General features: G+C 41.0%; 1 protein-coding gene across 3 annotated transcripts; it reads right to left on the reverse strand.

Moving 5' to 3' along the window:
- Nucleotides 1-1,116: 1,116 nt before the first annotated feature.
- Nucleotides 1,117-19,079, reverse strand: TSC1 (TSC complex subunit 1). Of its 3 annotated transcripts, none has more exons than XM_088525300.1 (22): nt 18,955-19,079; nt 17,835-18,008; nt 16,841-16,944; nt 16,171-16,323; nt 14,229-14,373; nt 13,467-13,621; nt 13,087-13,160; nt 11,419-11,597; nt 10,902-11,011; nt 10,530-10,653; nt 10,039-10,154; nt 9,658-9,730; nt 9,355-9,453; nt 8,040-8,610; nt 7,298-7,341; nt 6,362-6,528; nt 5,692-5,874; nt 5,184-5,294; nt 4,562-4,684; nt 3,380-3,564; nt 3,095-3,253; nt 1,117-2,371 (listed from the first exon to the last, which is right to left on the reverse strand). In XM_088525300.1, the coding sequence occupies exons 2-22, from the start codon at nt 17,938-17,940 to the stop codon at nt 1,876-1,878; spliced, it is 3,477 nt and encodes a 1,158-aa protein (XP_088381426.1). In that variant the 5' UTR covers nt 17,941-18,008; nt 18,955-19,079; the 3' UTR covers nt 1,117-1,875. The 3 variants fall into 3 exon arrangements, with proteins under 3 accessions (XP_088381426.1, XP_088381425.1, XP_088381424.1); XM_088525299.1 differs by having other exon boundaries at nt 3,380-3,567; nt 10,039-10,151; nt 18,955-19,078; XM_088525298.1 differs by having other exon boundaries at nt 3,380-3,567; nt 18,955-19,078.
- Nucleotides 19,080-20,583: the final 1,504 nt, after the last annotated feature.

Consider the following 20,583-nt stretch of genomic DNA (forward strand, 5'->3'; position numbering starts at 1 on the left):
GGAGAGCTCCAAGTCTTACTGAAACACACGCTACCACATTTGCTACCGCTACGTCCTAGAAAGCCTACAGACATGTCGACAAAACCGCTCTGCCACTTACAACCAACTCTCTATTTTCTATTCCATGCAGATTCAAGCTTTGACAAAACCACTGAAGTTCACCTTGACTCTCAGAGTTACGAACTGAAAGGACACTGAGAATAACTGAGAGAGGCAGAAATGTATTTAGACCCTAGGTGTTATGGAAGAAGTGGAAATGGGAGAAGAGCACTGTCGGGCACAAGGCAGCGTAATGCCAGCCTTGAACAGATTCCCTTCCCCTTTAGGGTAAGAAGGGAATCAAACTACAAGTGCAAGTGCACCCGGGCTTGCTTTACATTTGAGAAGATTCTTCCACAGCAGCTGCCACCCGGAGAATGGTTAAGGAAAGAGGCCACACGAGGTGCAGGGCAATTCCGAGCCTGCTATGGCTAAGGAAGCTTGGACCCAGACAGGTATCTAGGGTCTAACACAAACGCTGCCTTCCCGAGGGGGCTTCATTCCCTCGCCACAATTTGACTCCCACCACTGGCAAACCCTGAGCCCACAGTTCACACAGGGCTCATCTTTCACTTAGAGATGTTTGACACTGGAAGGCTCCATGGCAGGATCCCAATTCCCAGTTTAAGCTTCCTCTTCCGTGCAAACAGCCCAGCTTTGTAGGGAGGCTGGGGATGAGGGCGAAGGGGTAACACCTGGAGCCAAACTGGTGCCACTGAGCTGGAAAACGTGCTGCAACAGGAGCAGAGCAGCAGCCCAAGGAGACCAAATCCTTTAAGCCAAGCCTGGAAACACATTCCCAGAAAGACTGAGGCCAGCGTTTCGCATTCGAAACCACTGTGATATTGCTCAGAGCAGGACTCTGGGGAGGCCAGGCAGCATGAGCACTTCCCTGGCTAGAGACATGGGCTCTTCTGCAGATGTTCAGAGCTTGCTGCATCACCCACCTGCTCCGCACGCTCTCACTACTTGAGCAAACCCTCCTTTTCCCTCTTCTCCCACCCACCCCGCTTTCACACACAAACCAGTCTGAGGTCAGTACCAATGTGTCAGGCAAACAGGTAAAAATACTAAAAATACCAGAAGCTAGTGTTCTAACAAGTCTTCAGCATCTATGGTCTCTGCATTACAAGCTCCAGTTCCTCATCGTCCGTTCCAATGCAATTTCCAAGAAATGTTAAGGACAGTATGAACAATGATTATGAATTAGGGTGTCAATCGCTTTGCAGATGTACATTCTTCTTTAAACATTTAGTTATTTGATCAGAGTCCAAATTAATGAAAACTGGACTCCAAGGGAAGTGGGACAGTGAACAGGTAAAATATAGACCTTTAGATGAATGCACTAGAAATTCTAGTTTTGCTCCCTTCCAGGATAAAAATAACCGAAGAAGTCACCTGGACAGGCAGCATAATTAACTGCTCTAAACTGGAAGCTTGCAAGGAAATACAAAGCATTCATAGTAGAGTCACAAATGTTAATTTGGCCTCATATTGCACTCAAGTTCATAAATGCAGCTGCTCACTGGGGACAGGGAGAAAGGAAAAAAAATACCTGCAATGCTAACAGATGTCCCTTCAAATTAGTACACGCTGCTAAAGACTGAATTTGAGAAAGAAGCAAGAGTTAGGCTGGGCATTACAATTCCAGACCCCAAAAAAATCACTTTGCATTCATTCAGCAGCCATTTTCCAATCCCGGACATCAATCCTATTCCACTGCATGAGCTAGCTGCTCAGACCAAAGAAACATAAAAGCTTTTAGTTAAACTTGCATTCACGCCTCCTGTTCTATGCCAAGAATATGAAAATAACACTGATTGACTATCCTCCTTTTTAACTGTGGTCATGATGAGTTTCGTTGTAGTCCATGATATGAAGCTGTCCAACACTGCTCTCCTGGATCTTGGGGGAAAGGCTAAGGTTGTCGGAGCTCGGATGGGCCTTCTTCTCCAGGCTTGGATCTTTACAGAGTTCGCTCCTTAGAGTATCAGCAAGGCTGTTGATGGTTACGCCCTCCTCATCACACTGGCTCTCGCTCTTGTTGCGAAATAATTCTCGTGCCTTCATTCCAAGGAAGCTCTTGGAGCTGGGGAGGGAACCTACAGTCAGGGGAACAGTAGTCGAGGGCTCCAGCAACACGGATGTCTCCCAGCGACTGCTCAATCTCTGGTTCTGGGGTTTTTCTGGGGTGGAGAGCTCGCTGCTGCTGCCGCCCTTGCTGCTGCTGCCGCCCCGCGCGCTCGCAGGTTTGGTCTCTCCGTTTCTACCAATGGTTTCTTCACTGTGTCCTGCCACGGCATCTGCACAACCGTCACTGCCACAATCCAGCCTGTTTTGGAAGGAGAGAGGACACAACATCAGGGAAACGGCAGCAACAGTGTATAGCGAAAGGATCAAAATGCCAGAGAAGGCAGGTTACTCGGATCAGATTCCATTTTTGCTCCTGCATACATATTTCTACATCATTTTTGCTTTCACAGTCCTGTAGCAAGGCAGAAATGACAGATGGTAACTGGAAAGGTAACTGTCACATATTTATCCTTGCAACATGCAGTTATGGATTAAATCCAAGGCTGACAACAATCCCAAGCAGGAAAAAATAGATCCTGGCCTGTTAAGGAAGCCTACAGATCTTCCTTGGATTTCAGAGTTTTGTTTTTGAGGGGGTTGTTCCATTTTAAACTTATGTCAAGGACAGGTGTTTCCTACAAATATGTTTGCAGTGCAAGAAACTATCCTGATGTTGCAACATAATTTGCTAGGATCCAGGGGAAAAAAAAAAAAGAAGAGTTTAACAGTTGTTTATATCCATGAATTGGAGGCTCAGCTGAGCTTTCTTGTACCACACTGTCCATTTTTGAGCTGTTTCCAGTTTTACCAATAACTCTCAGAAACCTGGGCAGAATACTGAAGAAGACTCTGTAAAAGTTGATGTAATATAAATATTCTGAAATGATGAACCCAGGTGCTAAGAATTACAATGGGGCATCATCTTCCAAGGAGCTGGTTATCTTAGCAGCATCTTGGGAGATAGTTTACATCGTCCCCTTACCTTTCCTCTGCTGCTTCAGCTGCTTCTGCTTTTTCTTCAAGTTTTTTCAGCAGGCTGCTCTTCTCTAGCCGGCCAAACAGATCTAAGATCTCCAGCTCAAATGCCTGTGTGATTCTCTTCTGGGCCTTGTATCTACTTTCTACTGCTTGCAGCTGACCTCTGAACAGAAAAAGAAACACAAAACCTCACACACTACCACCAGTTCCTGTTTCCCCCAGTTCTGCCCCAACTAAGGCTGATGCATTTGTCAACACATTGCCGAAGTTTTCTTTAGCAAACTCCTACCTTGCTTGAATTTTAACATCTTCTAGGTACTTCTTTTGTTCCAGGAACAGGTGGTCCTTTTTAGCAAGCTGAGATTCCAGTTCAGCTATCCGTTTCTGGGAAGCATCAAGCCTTTGGCTTTGCTGTTGAACACAGAACTTTGCTTTCTCCAGTTCTTTCCGAAAAGCAGAGTGCAACATTTCAACCTCCTCGAAAGAGAGAGCACAATGTTAGAGTATATTTTGATGGTGTTATTTTTATTAATATTTCGACATGTTTCTGATGCTGTAAGTAAACATATTTTAAGACAGGATAGAATCAACCAAATATTTCTAAAAGTAGATGGAAAAATGGATATTATGAGTTATTGGATATTAACTATATGTCCTTGGACTTGGACTTCATTAGCACATCAATGTTCTTTGTAAGCTCTCTTGAGCAAAGCAAGCTTGCTACATCTGTGGGAGATAGGAACAGGAAACAGGAAAACTTCATTGTAAAGCAGTCTTTTGAAACAAGACCTTCATTAAATGCCACTAAAAAGCCTTTTTTTTTTTTCTCCTTCTTCACTGACTTGTTCTCACGTTGAAAGTTACATGCATGTGAAAGTTAAAAAAATTTTTAAGTAGAATCACATAAGTCAGAAAATAAAAAAAAGTGTGAACCACAGAAGTTTTAGTAAAGTTAATACTACTCCTTAATAGGGAAATAAATACGAGAGAATAAGACTACTTGTTTTAAAATGGCACCTTACACATACTCACTGGTAAACTCCTGGTTAACATCTTCCTACAAAGTCTAGCAATGGTACCCGAGGCTACACATTTTCAGGAATGCAAGAGCTCAGCGCTACTTTACATCAGCAACAGTCTGCTGCCAACTACAGCAAGATTTGGCCTCACAGCCAGTGGGTGGAAGAAATTGGTAAGAATTTATGTCAAGAGGCTAAGAGCGACTTCACATGTAACCCAGCATCCCCTTCTTAGCCAAGGGTACTGAACGATTCTTTAAAATGATGGTACATAAAACAACTGAATCAAAGTTCAAAAATGAACTCAACCGCCTGCAAAATCAACTTCAAAACAAAGTATCTGTTAAGTTATGAAGGATTTTCTTCACTTGGAAAACAAGGCCAAGAACAGCTTGATGATGACCTCAAGTGAAGTCTTCCCAAGGGTCTTGCCTCAGCCGCGCAGCCCGTACCTTTGTAGTGTCCGTGTGCTTGTGCTGCAGCTGCTCCAGGTAGAGCTCATTGACCTCGCCGAGGACCAGGAGCTGCCTGTTCAAGAACTCCATCTGCTGCTGCACTGACTCACTGTTGGAAAGCTTTAAAAGAAATTAAAAGGAATCAAAACACTGGAATGAATAGTCCAGCAGGAGAATCACTGTTGACCCGTACTGTGTTCACAGGGTATTTTTATAGAGAAGGGAGATGGAGATGAGAAGCTAATGCCTCAAAGGCAGTAGGTGGTAAACAAGTTAATTTCCTTAAAATCTGGGGCAGTCCATGCACAATTTCACCATACAAGCCTCGCTTGCCTCAAACAAAACAACCATGTTCCGCTAATGAAAGAAGTGCAAGGAATTTCTGACATTATCAAGAGCTCTAAAAGGCCAAAATCAAGCAGAGCTTTAATCCATGCCCGTATTTCTCGATCTACACATTCCTACTGGTGCAAAACAACCAAAAACGGAGAACAGTTTCAGAAACTTTTGAGCTGAGTTTAAAATTACTTCATAAAACAATTTAATTCTCTAAACATTTTCTCTTCTGAAACACAAAACACAGTCACAAAGGGACCCTGGGAACACTCATTTCTCTTACCTTTTGAGAAACTTGGCTAAGCAGCAGCTCTGTGTGACACACCTTGTTGTTGGCCTTCTTTAATTCCAACCTCAGGTCTGCAATCATATTCCGGCAGTCTTCCAGCTTAGTCTGTTCAAATAAAGGAGCCCAGTCAAGGTTCTGAAACTTTAATAAGGACCAGCACTGGCATATGGCTGGAGGCCATATCCACCCAGACTGTAAATCAAGTTATACTGAGCACATGCCAAAGTCCCCAAACCAGTTAAGAAACTGCATTTTCATATTTCCAAACTGAAGACAGTGCAAAATAGAACAGAACTATGAAAGTATGATGGTTGGTTCATTAGGTATTTCCAATAATGCACTGTCGTACTCTTAATTAGGACAAAATATCTGACGGAGATGCATTTATCATGGAGATAGGTTTAGCATAGCTTTCTCTAAGATATAACATACCACGTCATTCGGACAGTTATTTTTAAAACTTCAGTAAACAGATAACTTTGTTTAGTGCTCTGCTTCATACCTGCAATTCCTGGCTCTGGTTGTAGAATTCCTCCCGGTCATGTTGCAGCTGTCTGATCTGGCTGTGGAGCTGAGCCACTATATTTTCATGTTCCTCCTGAAATTGGTGGTATCTTGCCTGTTCTTTCTGCAGACTTAGTTTCAAGGCCTGAATTTCTTTCTCCTGTAGTTTCAGCTGATCTTTCTGTCAAGAATCCCAAATGAAGCATCAGCCAAGATAAATTCAGCATCAGTGAGAATATGTATCCTAAGCTACTAGCTATGTAAAGCAGTAATATCAATTAATAGCACACAGGCTTGATATTTTTCCATACACAGAATATTCAATATAAAGAACGTGCTTAAGGGTTGGGAGGGTGCTTCAAGCAACACAACAAGGGGTCTAGACAGGTATTAAGCAACAACTTCCCTAACTGTGAAATGTTAATATTCTCCAAAGGAAAGTGCCAGCAGTGGTTAGGCATGCAGGCATCTAGCCATTCAGTGGTGTATAATCAAGTAGAGCCTCCTGGCTTTAGTAATCACGTGTGCCTACCTAATCCACCAAAACTGACTTGAGTAAAGGCTTCTCTTTTTAACTGAGTGGTACTGAAATATACTGGTCAAACCAATTAACACTTGTTCCAACAGCAAGGTGCTCAAGTTCCTGCTGGATTTCTAGCCCTGCTTACCATGGCAGCGTTGTGTTCCTCCAGGGCGGTCGCTTTGATCACTTTGCGCAGGAGGCGCCGGTTCCGCAGCGCGTGCTGTTGTCTCTTGAAGCGCTCGTACAACAGCTGGTTGTGCAGCAAAAGCAGTTGGTTACGCAGGGTGTGAATCTCATCCGAAGGGGGAGAACCTAGATGGAGGTGAGAAGACAGAACACAGACTGAATTGTGCTATCCCCATTTCACATACAGAAAAGGTTTTCTAAAATAAATCTATTTATTTTAAATTATAATCATAAAAATCTGTTTGTTCCAGTTGATCTGTAACACAAAGCTTTAAGCATTCTTCCCCAGAGGAACCCCCCAAAAAATCTGCTTAGCCAGAAGTCTGCTGCAAAGTGGTAGTGTAGACAAGACTACATTCTTCACACTCAAGTTTCAATCGTATGTTTACTCCAACAGGTTACACAATCTCCACAAGTTAAAAATGCTTTCAGTCACTGAAACTAAAGTAACTCCTTTCTCCTGTACGTATACACGTTGACTTGCTTAGTCCTGCTATTAAAAAAGGAGAGGCCAAGTTCACCATCACCATAGAAGTCTAAAAGCACAGAGTTATGACAGCCATGTCACGCAGAAAGAAAAATAACTATCAGTTTTAAGTATTTCAGAATAGAAAGGTTTGTTGCAGGATCAGCATCCTCCTCAAGGCTAACAGATATTCAAGTGGTCAAAAAGCAGAAGCCTCTAGAATTTCAGGGAGTTCAGTTTTCATTTTTCAGAGACAAAGAAAAAAAGAAAAGCTTGTTGCACTGGCATGTAGGTGCCTATCCACTGAGCAAATAAACCATGACAATGCAGGGCACCATCTCTCTGCAGCATTAGTAAAAAAGTGACAGTAATTTTTTAAGCAAGTATAATAATGAGAGGAACTAAAATATGTAAGAGAAATTTCCTTACCTCCAAAGTGAGTCCAGTCAGCAGATTTGCTTGGCAGAGACAGTCTGAAAATGAAAATGCAGTATTAGCCAGTGTGTTTAAACATGCAAGTGCTCTGTTTTCACTTAAAAATGGAAACCCCATCTCAAAAGTGATTATAGTCTAATAAAAGAGCAATTATGGCCAGTTGGTATGAAGGCAACAACAAGGAGGAATCTTGCAAGGAGGTGGATTGCAAAGGCTGATGGTGCAGGACATGATTTCTTATAGGCCACAGAGGAAAAATTCTCTTGTGCATAGAAAACAATGTAAGGCAAAGCTGAATACAGGATAATGAGATAAAAAGAAAAGCAGCAGATGAACACACAACCCTCAAATCTGGTTGCTGTTTCTTAGCTTCCCTTACAACAAAAAGAAAGTATCAATCTCTTCTTCACCTCCAATTTCATTCTGCTTTTGATAATCTAGCGTGGAACTTAACCCAATAAACAAACACATTTCTCCAACAGAGGCACCAAACCCACATTTGTAACAAAGCCACCGGCCCTGCTCTTCATCCCAAGTTCACTTTGTAAAGATAGTAATAGTCCTAAGGCCACCGATTCTTTTATATCAGGCAAACTAGATACCACTCCATAGCCCCTAGAGTGGGTAACAGGACATGGTTTCATTCTGGGTTTCCAAACAGCTCTTTTTTCAGTCACAGCTATTAAAAAAAGCCAAAAAAAAAAAAAAATGGAAAACCAAGACTTTAGTCACCTACTTGCTCAGCTCCTTAGTGTGTGCATCTGCTCCTTGCTGTATCAGTCTATCCAGTACTTCCACTGGAGAAGTAGAGGACATGCAGTCTTCATCCTGGCTTCCCTTGGCTTTCTTTAGCAGCTCTTCAGTCTTTTTGCCAACAAAGAGGTAGGCAGTCTTTGGTAATGCAACCTCAAAAAGGTGCTCATACAGGGGAGGCTGCCCACTCCCAAACCCCACTCTTCTTTGTGCTGGTACTTTGCAAGGGCTGGGAGTGAGGATACTTGTCTCTCCAGAGGTTCCTTCCCTGGTACCAGCAGGGCTTTCACCAGAGCCTCCACAGGGTTTGTCTATGGGAGTAAATGTCTGTTTGGGTGTTTCCCGCGCGCTCTCAGGCCCAGGCTTGTCCAGAGAAGACGTTAAAGGCTCAGAGGTCAGACTGTGTCCCTGGACACTAGAGACTGCTGAATGGGTCTTCTTTTGAGAGCCGGATAGATTTTCATTTGAGCGGTAAAACGGAGAGTCGAATCCTCCCCTAGGCACCATGTGTTCAGCATCAGTTGTGATCTCGGAGATCTCTTTAGATATTGCATCTGAGAAGGGTGATGAAGAGGGAAAACACACCAGTTAACAAATGAGCTTAAACACATTCAGTTACTGGACAAGATCCTTTTCACTATCTCCCTGCTGGACCCTAACCAATTCCCATGGGAGACTTAGGTGTCCATTTACCTCATACATGCTCAGGCTTCTTAACATCTTTAAGGAAAGATCCTGCAAGGTGTCTACGTTTGCAGTCTACACTACAGTTTCTACAGAGATATCATCAAAAGGATGAGAGTTTTGCAGCAATTCCCTGCACAGAGCTGAAGTTGCCTTATGATGAGCACAGATATCGTTGAACTGCTTAATGATTATTAATTCATTCACTCATACTCTTATGAACTTTTCTGTTTGTCTGCTCTTACGATAAGTTCTGGCAGAAAAAGCTCTTTCTCATTCCAGTCAGCTGCTTCCTAATAAAATAGATTTGAGAATTTTTTTTACTCAGGAGAATTAGCCTGAGATGTGGGAATAAGTCTTTAGCATTAGGCAACCTTTCAAAGGAACAAGACAGGTTGCAACAAGAATTCCATATGGTAGGTCTGGAAATGACACAAATTAATGACACAGCTCACAAAGAAGGGATCTGAACATATGAAAGGTAACCCAGAATGTACTTAGAACATTAGAGATATCACATGAGGCTAACTGACCAAACCCAATCTATTCATCTTGTGTTTCAAGATCACAGACACTTCATCAGCTGGGGTGTATGGAAGGATGACAGAAATTACCTTCCTCTCTGTCCTTTTCAGCACTATCATCCAAAGATAAACCTCCTAAAAATTCTGGAAGATCACTTAAAGTTACTGAACTTTTACTACCAGGTGTGTCTGGAAAGAAAAAAAAAATAATAACGTTAGTTGTAAAGTTGCTATTTTGTCAAGTTTTATCACAGGACAAAATTGGAGACTCTTACTGCCATAAGGGCTTTAGAATAATTTTAAAAGTGTTTGGCAAGTGGAACATCCATCAATAAAACCAGGTTTTGTTTATAATAAAATTATTTAAAATGGGGAGAGAAAAACTGCATTTACCCAATGATTTCTCACTATTTGTGACATTTTGTTGTCGGTACAGTAAAGGCCTCCCAGAATCTGGTTTATCCTCCTGGAAGAAAGAAAAAAAAATCAAAAATAAAAACAGATTCTTTGCATGAGAGACTTGGTGGAAACAAATTTCTTGGACATTTTCACAGAGAGAAAATTCCTACAGACAGTTCTTATACAACAAAGCCATATACAGTACTGAAGTCTGGATAATTGAAAATCTAAGTCGTCTAAATTGCAACAGTTACTTTTTGTAATACAATATTAAGTTTGCTACTTTGATATTCTCTGGTCGGCGTTCACTGCACATATGGCAATTCAGTGGAAGAAATGAAACCGTATTTGCTTGGCAGGAAGATTGTGTCATACCTTCTTAAGAGGTGTGGCAGCAGCTGAAGGGAGTGAGACGTGCACAAAGTCATCTGAAATGCAGGCTGGTGGTGGAGATGTGGCTGGGGTTCCCAAAGGTGTTCCTTTCCCTCCTGCTGAAAAAGGAAAGCAAAGTTCTCAGGCTCCTAGTTCCTCGTTTCAGCTGAATATCACGTGGAGAATTTTATGTTTAAGCACCATCTCAATCATTTTGGTCTTAAATCTCTTTCAAATATTTATCAGTATAGAAGTAGACAGCGATTTTCAAAATTTGGCCCTTAATTCACTATAACTTATTTTCTATCCTGGTGTTTGCAAAAGCACTGCACTGGGTGACTAGGCACTCAGTGCCATCAGGTGATGACTTCAGTCCTTCAGAAAGCAGAATCTTGCATTGCCATTTAAGAAGCTAACAGCGAAATGCAGAGCCAGAAATTCCATTCAAATTTTTGAAAAATCCTGAAGGTCTAATCCTGAAATGCAGCACGTACCAGATGTATTGAAAGCTTTGCTGTAAGGTTGTGATGTAGACTGGGAGGATTCCGATGGGGTAATTCCAGGGGATGTTGGTGGAGTGGTCATACCACAAACTGCAGAAGGGCTCCAGATGGTGACCTATGTAAAAAGCAATACCCAACAAGCACAGATCAGTGAAGCTCATGTAAGGGACATCTATACTGTAAAACATCTGTATGCAGGTTCTGACACAGGGAACCAAACGAGTATTAAAGCTGAAATATACTTTAAATCCTGATGGATTCACAGTACTTTTACGAAAGATACATTTTTGAGACTGTCACAAGTAGCTAAGAGGAAGGTGCAAACATGCCTCCATGCCTGCTGCACCCTGTGTTCTGTGTTACCTGCTGTGGCTCAGCTGACAGCCGCATTGACTGTGGGCTCAGGATCTGAGGTAGCTGCCCTGGCATTTGCGATAGTGTTAGCCGAGGAGTGGAATAAGGGGTAGAAGTTCCTGCAAGTTAAGAAAGTGTTCTATGTCAAATACAAATATCTATGACCCTCCCGACTAGCATTAAAGTTTTATAAAGTCAATTCAAATGCATCCAATGTACACATTCACAGACAACAAGCAACAAAAGACTTTTCTTGTAACCCAAGAAAGTATCTACTGAACATATTACAGACTACAGCTTGAGATGGGGGAGGGAAGAGAGAGAGAATCTTGAGGCAGCAACAGGGAAAGATTTTGCCAGCCCTCTTCATGACCAGAGCACATGTGGGTTTTTTAAGAATCAAAATCTATTTGCTGGTGTATAAGAACTGGATTTTCAGTCACATAAACTAGTAAGATGCCTACTGCTAATCGAACCCGTTTTCTTCCAGGAAATCAGTATTTATTAGGTGTCAGGCAGGTCTTACCATAGCTGCTCTGTGTGTCAATGTAATGGCTGGCACCAGGGTCAGTTTGATGATGCTTTAAGCTTGTGCAGAGTTTCCGAGACACAGAGTAGTAGCCATCTTCATATGATGCTTCTGCAGGGTCCAGGGATATTTTGGCACATTCTATCACAACATCATGAGTTTCTAGTCTTTTCCACCTGCAGACAGTTTTTGGATCCAAAAGAGTAAGTTAGTCAATTAGGGTCACAAACAAAGGTTCCTGGAGATATCAGGAATTGGCTTGTAGGATGGCTCTTTTGTTCCAGTCAGCTTTGCATGCTCCCAGCCAAAACTGGAACAAGGCACCACACAGAAATTGCAACCAGATGACTTGTAAGAGGGGGGTCTCCGACTTGGAGACAAACAGCTGTGACACAGAGATCCGTAAGGGTCTGCCATGGAGCAGTCTGGAAAGGAGGAACAGCATACGAAGACTTGGTAGATTCTGAGCTTCCACGGCTGTAGAAAGCAGCTCAACCAGACTGAGATGTTGGTTGTCAAAATTTAGACAGGCCAGCAGTGACGGATCTTACATTACTTAAGCAATCACCATCTACAATGCCAGTTTCAGGTCTGTATTTTTTTGCCCCTCAAGTTTGGGGAATGGTTGCATATTCTCATTTCTTTCATTCTGAAAACCTTTTCTCACTAAATTTAGCATCCAAATCTGACCGATATATGAGTGGATGGAAGTTCACTGCAAAGAAAAGAAAGTACAGAAGGCTGTCTAGTAAGAGCAGAGTCCCTTTGGAATGTAAGGTATTTTGTGCAGGACACCAACTCAAGAAGCTTCAACTGATAGTTTAGTGCTAATTGTACTCCTCAGTGGTACTGCCCTCCTCCCATTCCCCTTTCTCCCTGTCTGAAGAAGCCTGCAAAACTGATAATTGTGAGAATCAATAGGTTCCCATTTAGTAGTGTTTTCCTAGTGGCTCTGAAAAGCAGGGCAAGAGCACTAGTGTGCAGGAACAAGAGTCAAATTCTCCTCTTCTGTGGCTGGGCCTGTGGAGACAAGAGAAAAGCAGCAAGTGGTGCTGCTGCAGGCAAATGAGCCTATTTCTAAAGAAAACTAATACAGTTGATAATGTTAAGACATACCTGTTAAAAGAATTGATCTGTTAACTGAACCAATATCTAGGTACCAAAACAAACACACTGAAGCCATTTGATGCATTTAAAACCCACCAAGTACTTCAACAAACCACAGAATAGAACACGACCCAAGTCTCAAGCCAAAAAAAGCACATCAAGGGAAGTTTCTTTACACTTATTTATAAGCATTTTTTCAGGGGGAGAGGGGTACTTTCAGGCTTGATCATTATGTAATAATAATAATAAAAAAAACACAAAGTAAACTGTACGGAGTAGACATTCTATACCAGACAAAAAATAATTTAGAGCCCCAACACTGCTGTTAATGACCTATCACAACAGTGTTTGCTTATTCATGCCAGCTGTAAGCCTGGATGATGAAATTCTATATGTTTACCTGGTTACCTATGAATATAGGTGGCAAAACACCACAGGCACACACTGTTGTTGACAAACAAGTTTTTGCTGGAAGCCTGCCGAAATAACCCAGCTAAATCTGCTTATAAACTAAAAACAACTAAAAGCTGCTCATAATAGCAGAGCGAACATATATACCTTCGTGGGTCCAGTTCATGGTCCTTAGATCCAGTCACTAATTCTGGATGAATTCGCACATGTTCCATCATTGGCTGGATAAGCAAGACCAAAAAAAAAAAAAAAGATGCATTATCAATACAACATTTTCTGATTACAGTAAACTACACAAAGCTGAATGGCATCCTATTAATCTAAATTCGTCAGAATCTTACATTTAACATAAAACTAACAACTCATTTGCTTCCAAGGGAGATTTCTCTTCTCCAACAGCATGTTTTGATTTTCTTTTATTGAGCAGCCCTCAGTTAAATCATTGCAGTGTATTAATTTGGTAGAAAACTGCCTTTTTATAGCTATGAAATCCTTGTCTCACATGACAGAGATAAACAGCATCTTACCTTGACGACCTCTTCAAAGGTCTCCAAGTTTTCCTTCATACTATAGTGAGAGCGCAGAAAGGAGACAAAATTGCACGGGTACATTCCATAAAGACGATGAAAGAGAGCATAAACACTGGCATGAAGATGGACAAGATAAATTTCTGCCACATGACCTGGAAAAAATAGTTGGAATCTTTTTTTATTACATCAGAGAAAAGAAGAAAACTTTCAAGAATGTAAGCAAAGAGCTTTTACATTTGAAATACTAAATGAAACAAGTCTCCAGAGACAAGAATAGTTGCTAACAAAGCCATACAGGGCTCTCTGAGAAGGAGCAAGACAGAGTTTGCAAGACTGAATGATTTAAAAACAGTAAGAATCCAAATTAAGTTGCTTCACTTCAAAGATAAAAACTAAAAGCTCATCTCCACAAAAACAATCACAATAGATTTGAATAGACTCTCGTTAGCTGTTTTTCTGTCCTGTTGGATACAATCTTATTTCGCAGTGGCAAATGGCCCTTGAAGTAGCATCTTTCCTTGCTGAACATAGTGTTGCTTCATGCAACCATATGACACTGAGAACAAGTCTAGCGAAACCAACTCATCAGAACCCGTTAGAATTGAAAAGACTGCTAAGCTGTGCTGTGTTTACCAGCACTTTCATGACTATTGATAATCACACATCAAAAGAAACTCTTCCATGTTCTTTCTGCCCCCTCCCCATTCATACCTGGGAATCACAACTTCCCTAATACCTGCTCAAATACTGAAATCTCACCTGAATTTTGCAAGCACCAGGCTGAGAGGCGGCCAAAGATACCAAAGAAATCATGAAGATATTGTTTGCCAGACTGAGGAATCATTGGCAACATGGTTATTAGCACTAGGACACCTGTGGTGAGTACTACTACATCTGTGTCAGTCTGCAAGAAGGGAAAACAACTGCATTAGTTAAAATAGTTGAATTATTCTTTCCAAGGGTGAAGTGAGCACTGCATCACCCTCAGGAAAAACTCTGCTTCGAAAGAGCCCTTCCTAAGCCCGGCATACTTTAATGAACCATGATTCCTGTCTCTTACACCTAGACTAAACCTAAGAAAGATGCTACTATTCTGTTATTTAACTACTGCTTTTCTGTATAAAGAAGTGACTTAAAAAGGAAACATTACCCTGGCTCCACAAAGAGTATACATGCATGTATATATATGTCACTGGTATATATATGGCATTTTATATGCTGCCCCTCTCCCCAGAGCTAAGAACACATCGCACTCAGAGGTCAGGAAACCAGATCTCATCAAGGTATTTAAGGATGTTGGCTAATTATTAGTACAAGCATCAAACATCTTCTTTTAAACATGATTTTTAACATGGACATCTAAATGACTGCAGACTTATTTTTGTACAACTTGCAAATGTGTTACCTGTCACAGTAATTTTCAGGATAAACGACTTGCTGTGATTAAAATAATAATTACAAAAGCTATATAATTTAATGCTTCACTAAAGTAAGGGCTAGTAGATCTGTGTGAGAGATTGAGGCATGGACAAAAAAACCTTAGTACTGTTGAAATCCTGAGACCAGACATAGGCCCTGCTGCACGGTATGCAAGCGTAAACAGTGCCTGGGTGATGACTCCAGCTGCTAAATACTGCAAAAAGCTCTCATTCAAACAATAGTCACATCCCTGGGACTTGCACTGGAAGAACGTGGTAGTAAAAGTCTTCAGCTAGATGAAACAGTAATGGACACTCAGGTTTTTGGATCGGACACAGAACGTGTTTCCATCTTTTCCTGGACTGGACCCAAGTTATTTCACCAGCTCAAGGAGCACTTTCCTCAGGCACTGCTGACAACCGAGGGCTTCCCCTGCTTTGCCAGGAGAGGGGTGTACAGAGCACAGGCAGCCTGTGGCCAGAAGCCACTTAGTCCTTCTCAAGAGCCACTCAGGCTGCTGTGACACATTGCATGTCATGACTTTTCTTCCTCCAAGCAGTCTACCTCCTCCTTTCACCACACATTTGTGTCCATCTCTGTCCCCCTGAATACATCTCTATTCCACTCCTACCAGCTTCCTCACGTACTTCACTCCTCTCACACTTGGAACCACTGAAGAGGGCAACAGAAACTTGTCACGCTAGTCAAGACTTCCCATGACAGCACTAGTAGTTTTTTCTTTGACAGTTGGGAATTCCTGTGTTTTTGTTTTAAAGAACATTGGCACACAACTAGGTCATGCATTTTAATGTGACTTCTATGACTGATATTAATTCTTGACTATCACATCAAATGATAGGACTGACAATACACCCTAGGTCTCGAAACACTTTCTACGTTTAATCACTCTTGTAATACCCACATTTGTATAGCATGGGGACAAAACTGCAAGGGGAAAACCGAAGCATGCGGAGAAACCACTTCCTTGTACTCTAGTGAGCTGGCAAGAAAGAAGGGAAATTTAGAAAGTTCCCTAACTAAATTTCTCTAACTCAAAGTTTTACAGTGACAGAGATCTTTAGCTGACGTGACTGTCAGTAGCAACAGGATTGACACCAACTAGTAGACATGACTCCAGACCATCTCAGTAGAAAGGGAGAACATTTCTTTTCCTGGAACTTAACCAAATGACACCAACAGAGAACACAAATGCCTTGGGCTGCAAGTATGTTTATTTACCTCTCGTGCACAATATTTTACAGACAATACTGACAGTTCTTACCTTGAGACACTTAAGTAATGACAGAAGGAGAGGTGCTTGAGAAAGTTTATGTTTCCAAGACGGCTGTCGTCTTATCACATGGCCCAGGAGAGAGAGTGTGGGTAACCGCGTAGCAGCTTTGCCCATGTATTCATTAATTTTGTCCAGTAGGTGCTGAAACCCGATTTTGTGGTGAGCAGTAGAAGGAAAAATGATTTTGTATTTAGCTGGTGTATGTTTTTTCATCAGCCTCTATATTCTGCAGTTTGCTATTGTCATTTATGGAAATGATGAGTATTTTACAAACATACAGGATCCAGGACAAAGAAAACCCAACAACAAATTCACCCAACCCCTAAGTTCTTTTAGGCTAGATGGAACAAGCAGAAGTTACACTGCAAATAGGCAGCATTAAATATTTAAGTAAAACCCTCATCCTCCAAGTTCTACTTTGGAATTTTTTTCATTTAACTGGGCCAGTTTAAAGAACACATAAAACAAAGTCTCTTTTCTGAAGCTGTTCTGTTTCCCCCTTAAAACTATTCACACTACAGAGATACTCCAACTCTACAACAGGGTAATTCTATATGAGAATGGAAAAGCAGACTTCTAACTGATGCTATTTAAAGCCTTCTTTAATACCAGTCTAACAACTGCCAATCAGCCATACTTGATATCAAGATTGTTTTACCTTGTCATGAGGCTCCTGCAGCGTGGACAGTATATGCAGTGCCTGCTGAGAATTGGTTTCCAAGTAATAGTCTACCAGGTTGTTCACAAGCATGGGCCCACGGTCTGTCCGTTTGTTTAGAGCAAGAAAAGAAAAAAAAAAGTACATTTTCAATACATTAAAAATTAATTCCTCATTATAGGGATGCTGCACAATATTTTAACCATTAATATGTAATTTATAATAGGAACTAGTACTTAAGTGTTACCAGACCTTTAAGAAAATGATACTTCTCAACTACACTCTCCAGAGTAACTATTCAAGCAACTGTATTCAGCTCACTGTAGGCAGGTAATTATATTATTTAATGACTTACAATTACTGTGGCACTGTTTAATCTTAAATACCTTGAGTTGTTCAAACTGCATGAGTATTTTACCAAAGACAGGCACAGAGTTCTGGAAAAACTTGACATTATCTCCCTTCAACAGAAAAAAAAGGAGAACTATTTCAGACCTTAGGGAGAGTAACACTGCGCTCACCCTCTGAAAAAGTTCCAGGAACGTAAGGGACAACTTAATAGCAGAAAGCTTTTTTTTTTTTTTTTCAAGAAAATTCATATCTGATGCTTTGTTTGGGGGGCTGGTAATTTTTTTTTTTTTTTTTTTTTTTTTAGTGAGCAAAATACTACCGGTTTCCATGAACTGGAAACCAAGTTCTTTTTAAATACATTTAACGAAGTACGTTTCATCATCTCATAACCTAAGGTTATGCCACAGGAAAATCCAGTGATTTTATAATAACATTTTAAGAGTTATATAACAGAGCTTCCAAGAGGTGTGCTATTAAGGAAAGTGACAGAAGAGAAGCTTCAATCCTTAAAGCAATTTGAATCCCGAATGTTAAGAGTTTCTTTCAAGTCGCATTTGCAAAAGAGTACATTTCATAGAAAAAGAGATATTCTGTCTTTATTGGAAGCAAAACCCTTCCTCCAGTTGTGTATGAGGATACATACCACAAATGAGATTATCTTTGAATGCAGCTGTTATATCTTCCAGAACACCCAGAATAGGAGAATCCAGCATGGAGAGGAGCTCACCAACGTTTGCTTGCTGTGCCATGATGCAGGTACTAACATGAATGTGGAGGTTAAAATTTCAGGAAGTTCCTCATTGGTGCCTCTACCAGACTAGAAGATAAGAAGAGATTAATGAGTTTTCCTTTCCATCTTAAATCTCTCATCACTTCCCTATTTCTTTTCTCCACTATGATCCACTTAATAGCTTCATACTGAAAGGATTGCTAGAGTTTACACACCTGCAATAAAAGCTACATGAGAAAAGTTTTCAACTTTTCTTTTTAATTCCAAGATCTGTTTTATGGAAAATCCTGGCTAACAACACACCTACGTGGTGACTATCAGAGCATTTTGGTGCCACATTCCTTTAATTTGCACAGTGGTCTACACTTAGGAAACAATCTGCCTTCTCAAGATTCTTTACCACTCCTGTGGCTAGATGAGCAATAAGGAATTAATTGCCCTCTATTTTACATTATTACATACTATTAGGTTTGTGCTTAAATACTTGCATTGGAGCTAAGTTGCAACCGTTAAGAAACTGAGTTAGGGCAACTACAGCTGCTGTTGCTTGGCCACTCTGTGCATAGTAACTAAAATCACAAGCTTAGCAGCACAATATGCCATGTTTTCACAATTTTTGCATTATATATTAAAAAACCCACAGTGCAAAAATTGTACAGATTATTAAAAGCAACAGTGTGAAGAAAACACAACTCTAGACAGCTTCACAGTACTACGCAAAACTAAATTTAAATCCCTTCAGGCTTTTAAGATGGCTTCCTCACATGCAGCAGCAGGGAAAGACTGAGGTATGAGCCCTAACTACCACAAAATGAATCGAGTCTTGCCCTGTTAATAAGCAACATCAGTGGAGCCTTTCCCAGGGGCAGAAAGAATTTGGCTTCACATCATGTCTATTCTTACTAGCGAGGGTTTCTTCTTTCCTCTTCCTCCCAGCTAGTGCACATTTTTCGCTTCCCTTATGGAAGGCAGGATTTGCACCTAGCAAGTTTACACGCAAGGGATCTTTTTACTGCATTTGTGTATACAGCACCTGTTCCGTGGATGAGCTGAGCTTCTGACTCCAATGCTATCAACCACACACCGTTCATGATCGCTACATTAAAGAAAAAAAGAAAAGCATTAACAGGTTAACAAAAGCTACAATCTCTTTACTCCTCATTAAACCTTAAAAATTTTAAGCAGGGTGAAGTCCTTCACTAAAGATAGCAGAGGTTTGTACCTCCTGCACAAGTAAAGTCAACCTGTAGTTTGAACTACACCTACAAGTGCTGCGTGGTTGCCTTTTTCCTACTAAATCCTGAGCCTAGTTTAACTCTGCTGAAAGGAAAATCCAGACAGGGTAAGGATACTTGGACTCATTTGCTATCTCAAATGAGCAGAAAATAAAAACTACATATAACCCTGGAGAAAAGGCTTTGAAATTCAGCTTTAGTTGCTGGAAGCATTAGCAGAATTATGGAGTCATTTTGAATACTTTTAAGTTGACAATCTCTAAAGAGGAAAGAACAGTAAACTCCAGCTTTACCTGCCTCATGCATCCTGAAACAGCTACAAAAAGAACGTGTCTTCTGACTCTATTCAGCAAAGCACTACACGTTAGCTGAGAACATTAGTGTTCTGTTTTAGATCATAAGCTGTAATTACTTATATACATATTATTTTCATGAAAATTTAAGTTCAAAATTGTTATTGGACTGGAACTTAACCTGCCTACTAGTGAACTTTGTCTTAAACAACGTATCATTTCAGTAGCCACAGGACTGCCCAAAACCACCTCTCTTAGGGCCACGCTCGTCTATCAGTTTACTTAATTTGGCACCGATTTCAAATTCAAAGGTGACAATGTGGTACCACACTTGCAGGAGGCATTTCCTTAGCCTCATCACAGTTCCAGGACACAACTACGGCCTCTAAGTTTGTCTGAATACAAATTTACTGCATTTACAAGCAGCTAGCAGAGACTGCTAATCAAAGCGCTTCAGATATAAATGCCATTTCTTTTCACATCACATTGCAAAGATGTTAAAAACTGAAGATAAGAACTGGCTGGTACTGTGAGCCATACTTTGAATTAAAGACAAAAAAGGAAAACTTTGGGAGGGGAGGTGAAAAGGATGCTTTTTCCCCCCCTCAAACTCTGAATTCAAATTCTTCCTCAAAGAGCTTACAATTTAGAAGGCAAGTAGGATTCAGAGCAACATCAACCTTTCAGAAAGACTAGAAGCCATCCCTGTGTGTGACCTAGAGAGCCAACCTTTCCCTTCATTGCCCATTTTCAGGAGACAACTGTCCTGTTGAGTGTCTATAGTTTACTCGGTTACATTACATTGAGATACCCACTATTCAGACAGGGCACGTGGTGACAGAACTACATGCAGGAAAAGCTGGTTTACTACAAATTTCGTCTATTCCTTCATTTCCGAGAACAGCACTTCTGGGCCTGCGAAGGGTTTGTTAAAGCAGACGTTTCTCCATTTCCAGCAGGATATGGTCTCAGCTCTGGTTAGGCAATAGATTCACCAGCTTCTCAGGAAAACGAATTCCTTGTTTAAAGCTCATTAACAGGAGCTGCGGGACCACACCCCCACCCCAGCTGCAAGCAAAACCTGTTTTGGGAATTAAAGCAGCATTAACACTAATCTCTGCTTTTTTACCCCAT

The sequence above is a fragment of the Tinamus guttatus genome, unplaced genomic scaffold (genome assembly GCF_059628265.1).
Source record: "Tinamus guttatus ecotype Peru unplaced genomic scaffold, ASM5962826v1 Tinamus_guttatus_pri_ptg000226l, whole genome shotgun sequence".
NCBI classification, from domain to species: domain Eukaryota; kingdom Metazoa; phylum Chordata; class Aves; order Tinamiformes; family Tinamidae; genus Tinamus; species Tinamus guttatus.

Bases quoted from the DNA above. Each gene is read 5' to 3' on its own strand.
- TSC1 (XM_088525298.1), bottom strand. From the start codon at position 17,940: ATGGCACAGCAAGCAAACGTTGGTGAGCTCCTCTCCATGCTGGATTCT. The intron at 13,622-14,228 runs GTGAGATTTCAG...TATTTTTTCCAG, and splicing joins CTGGTGCTTGCAAAATTCAG to GTCATGTGGCAGAAATTTAT. The intron at 11,598-13,086 runs GTATATATGTTC...AACTGTCTGCAG, and splicing joins CATGAACTGGACCCACGAAG to GTGGAAAAGACTAGAAACTC.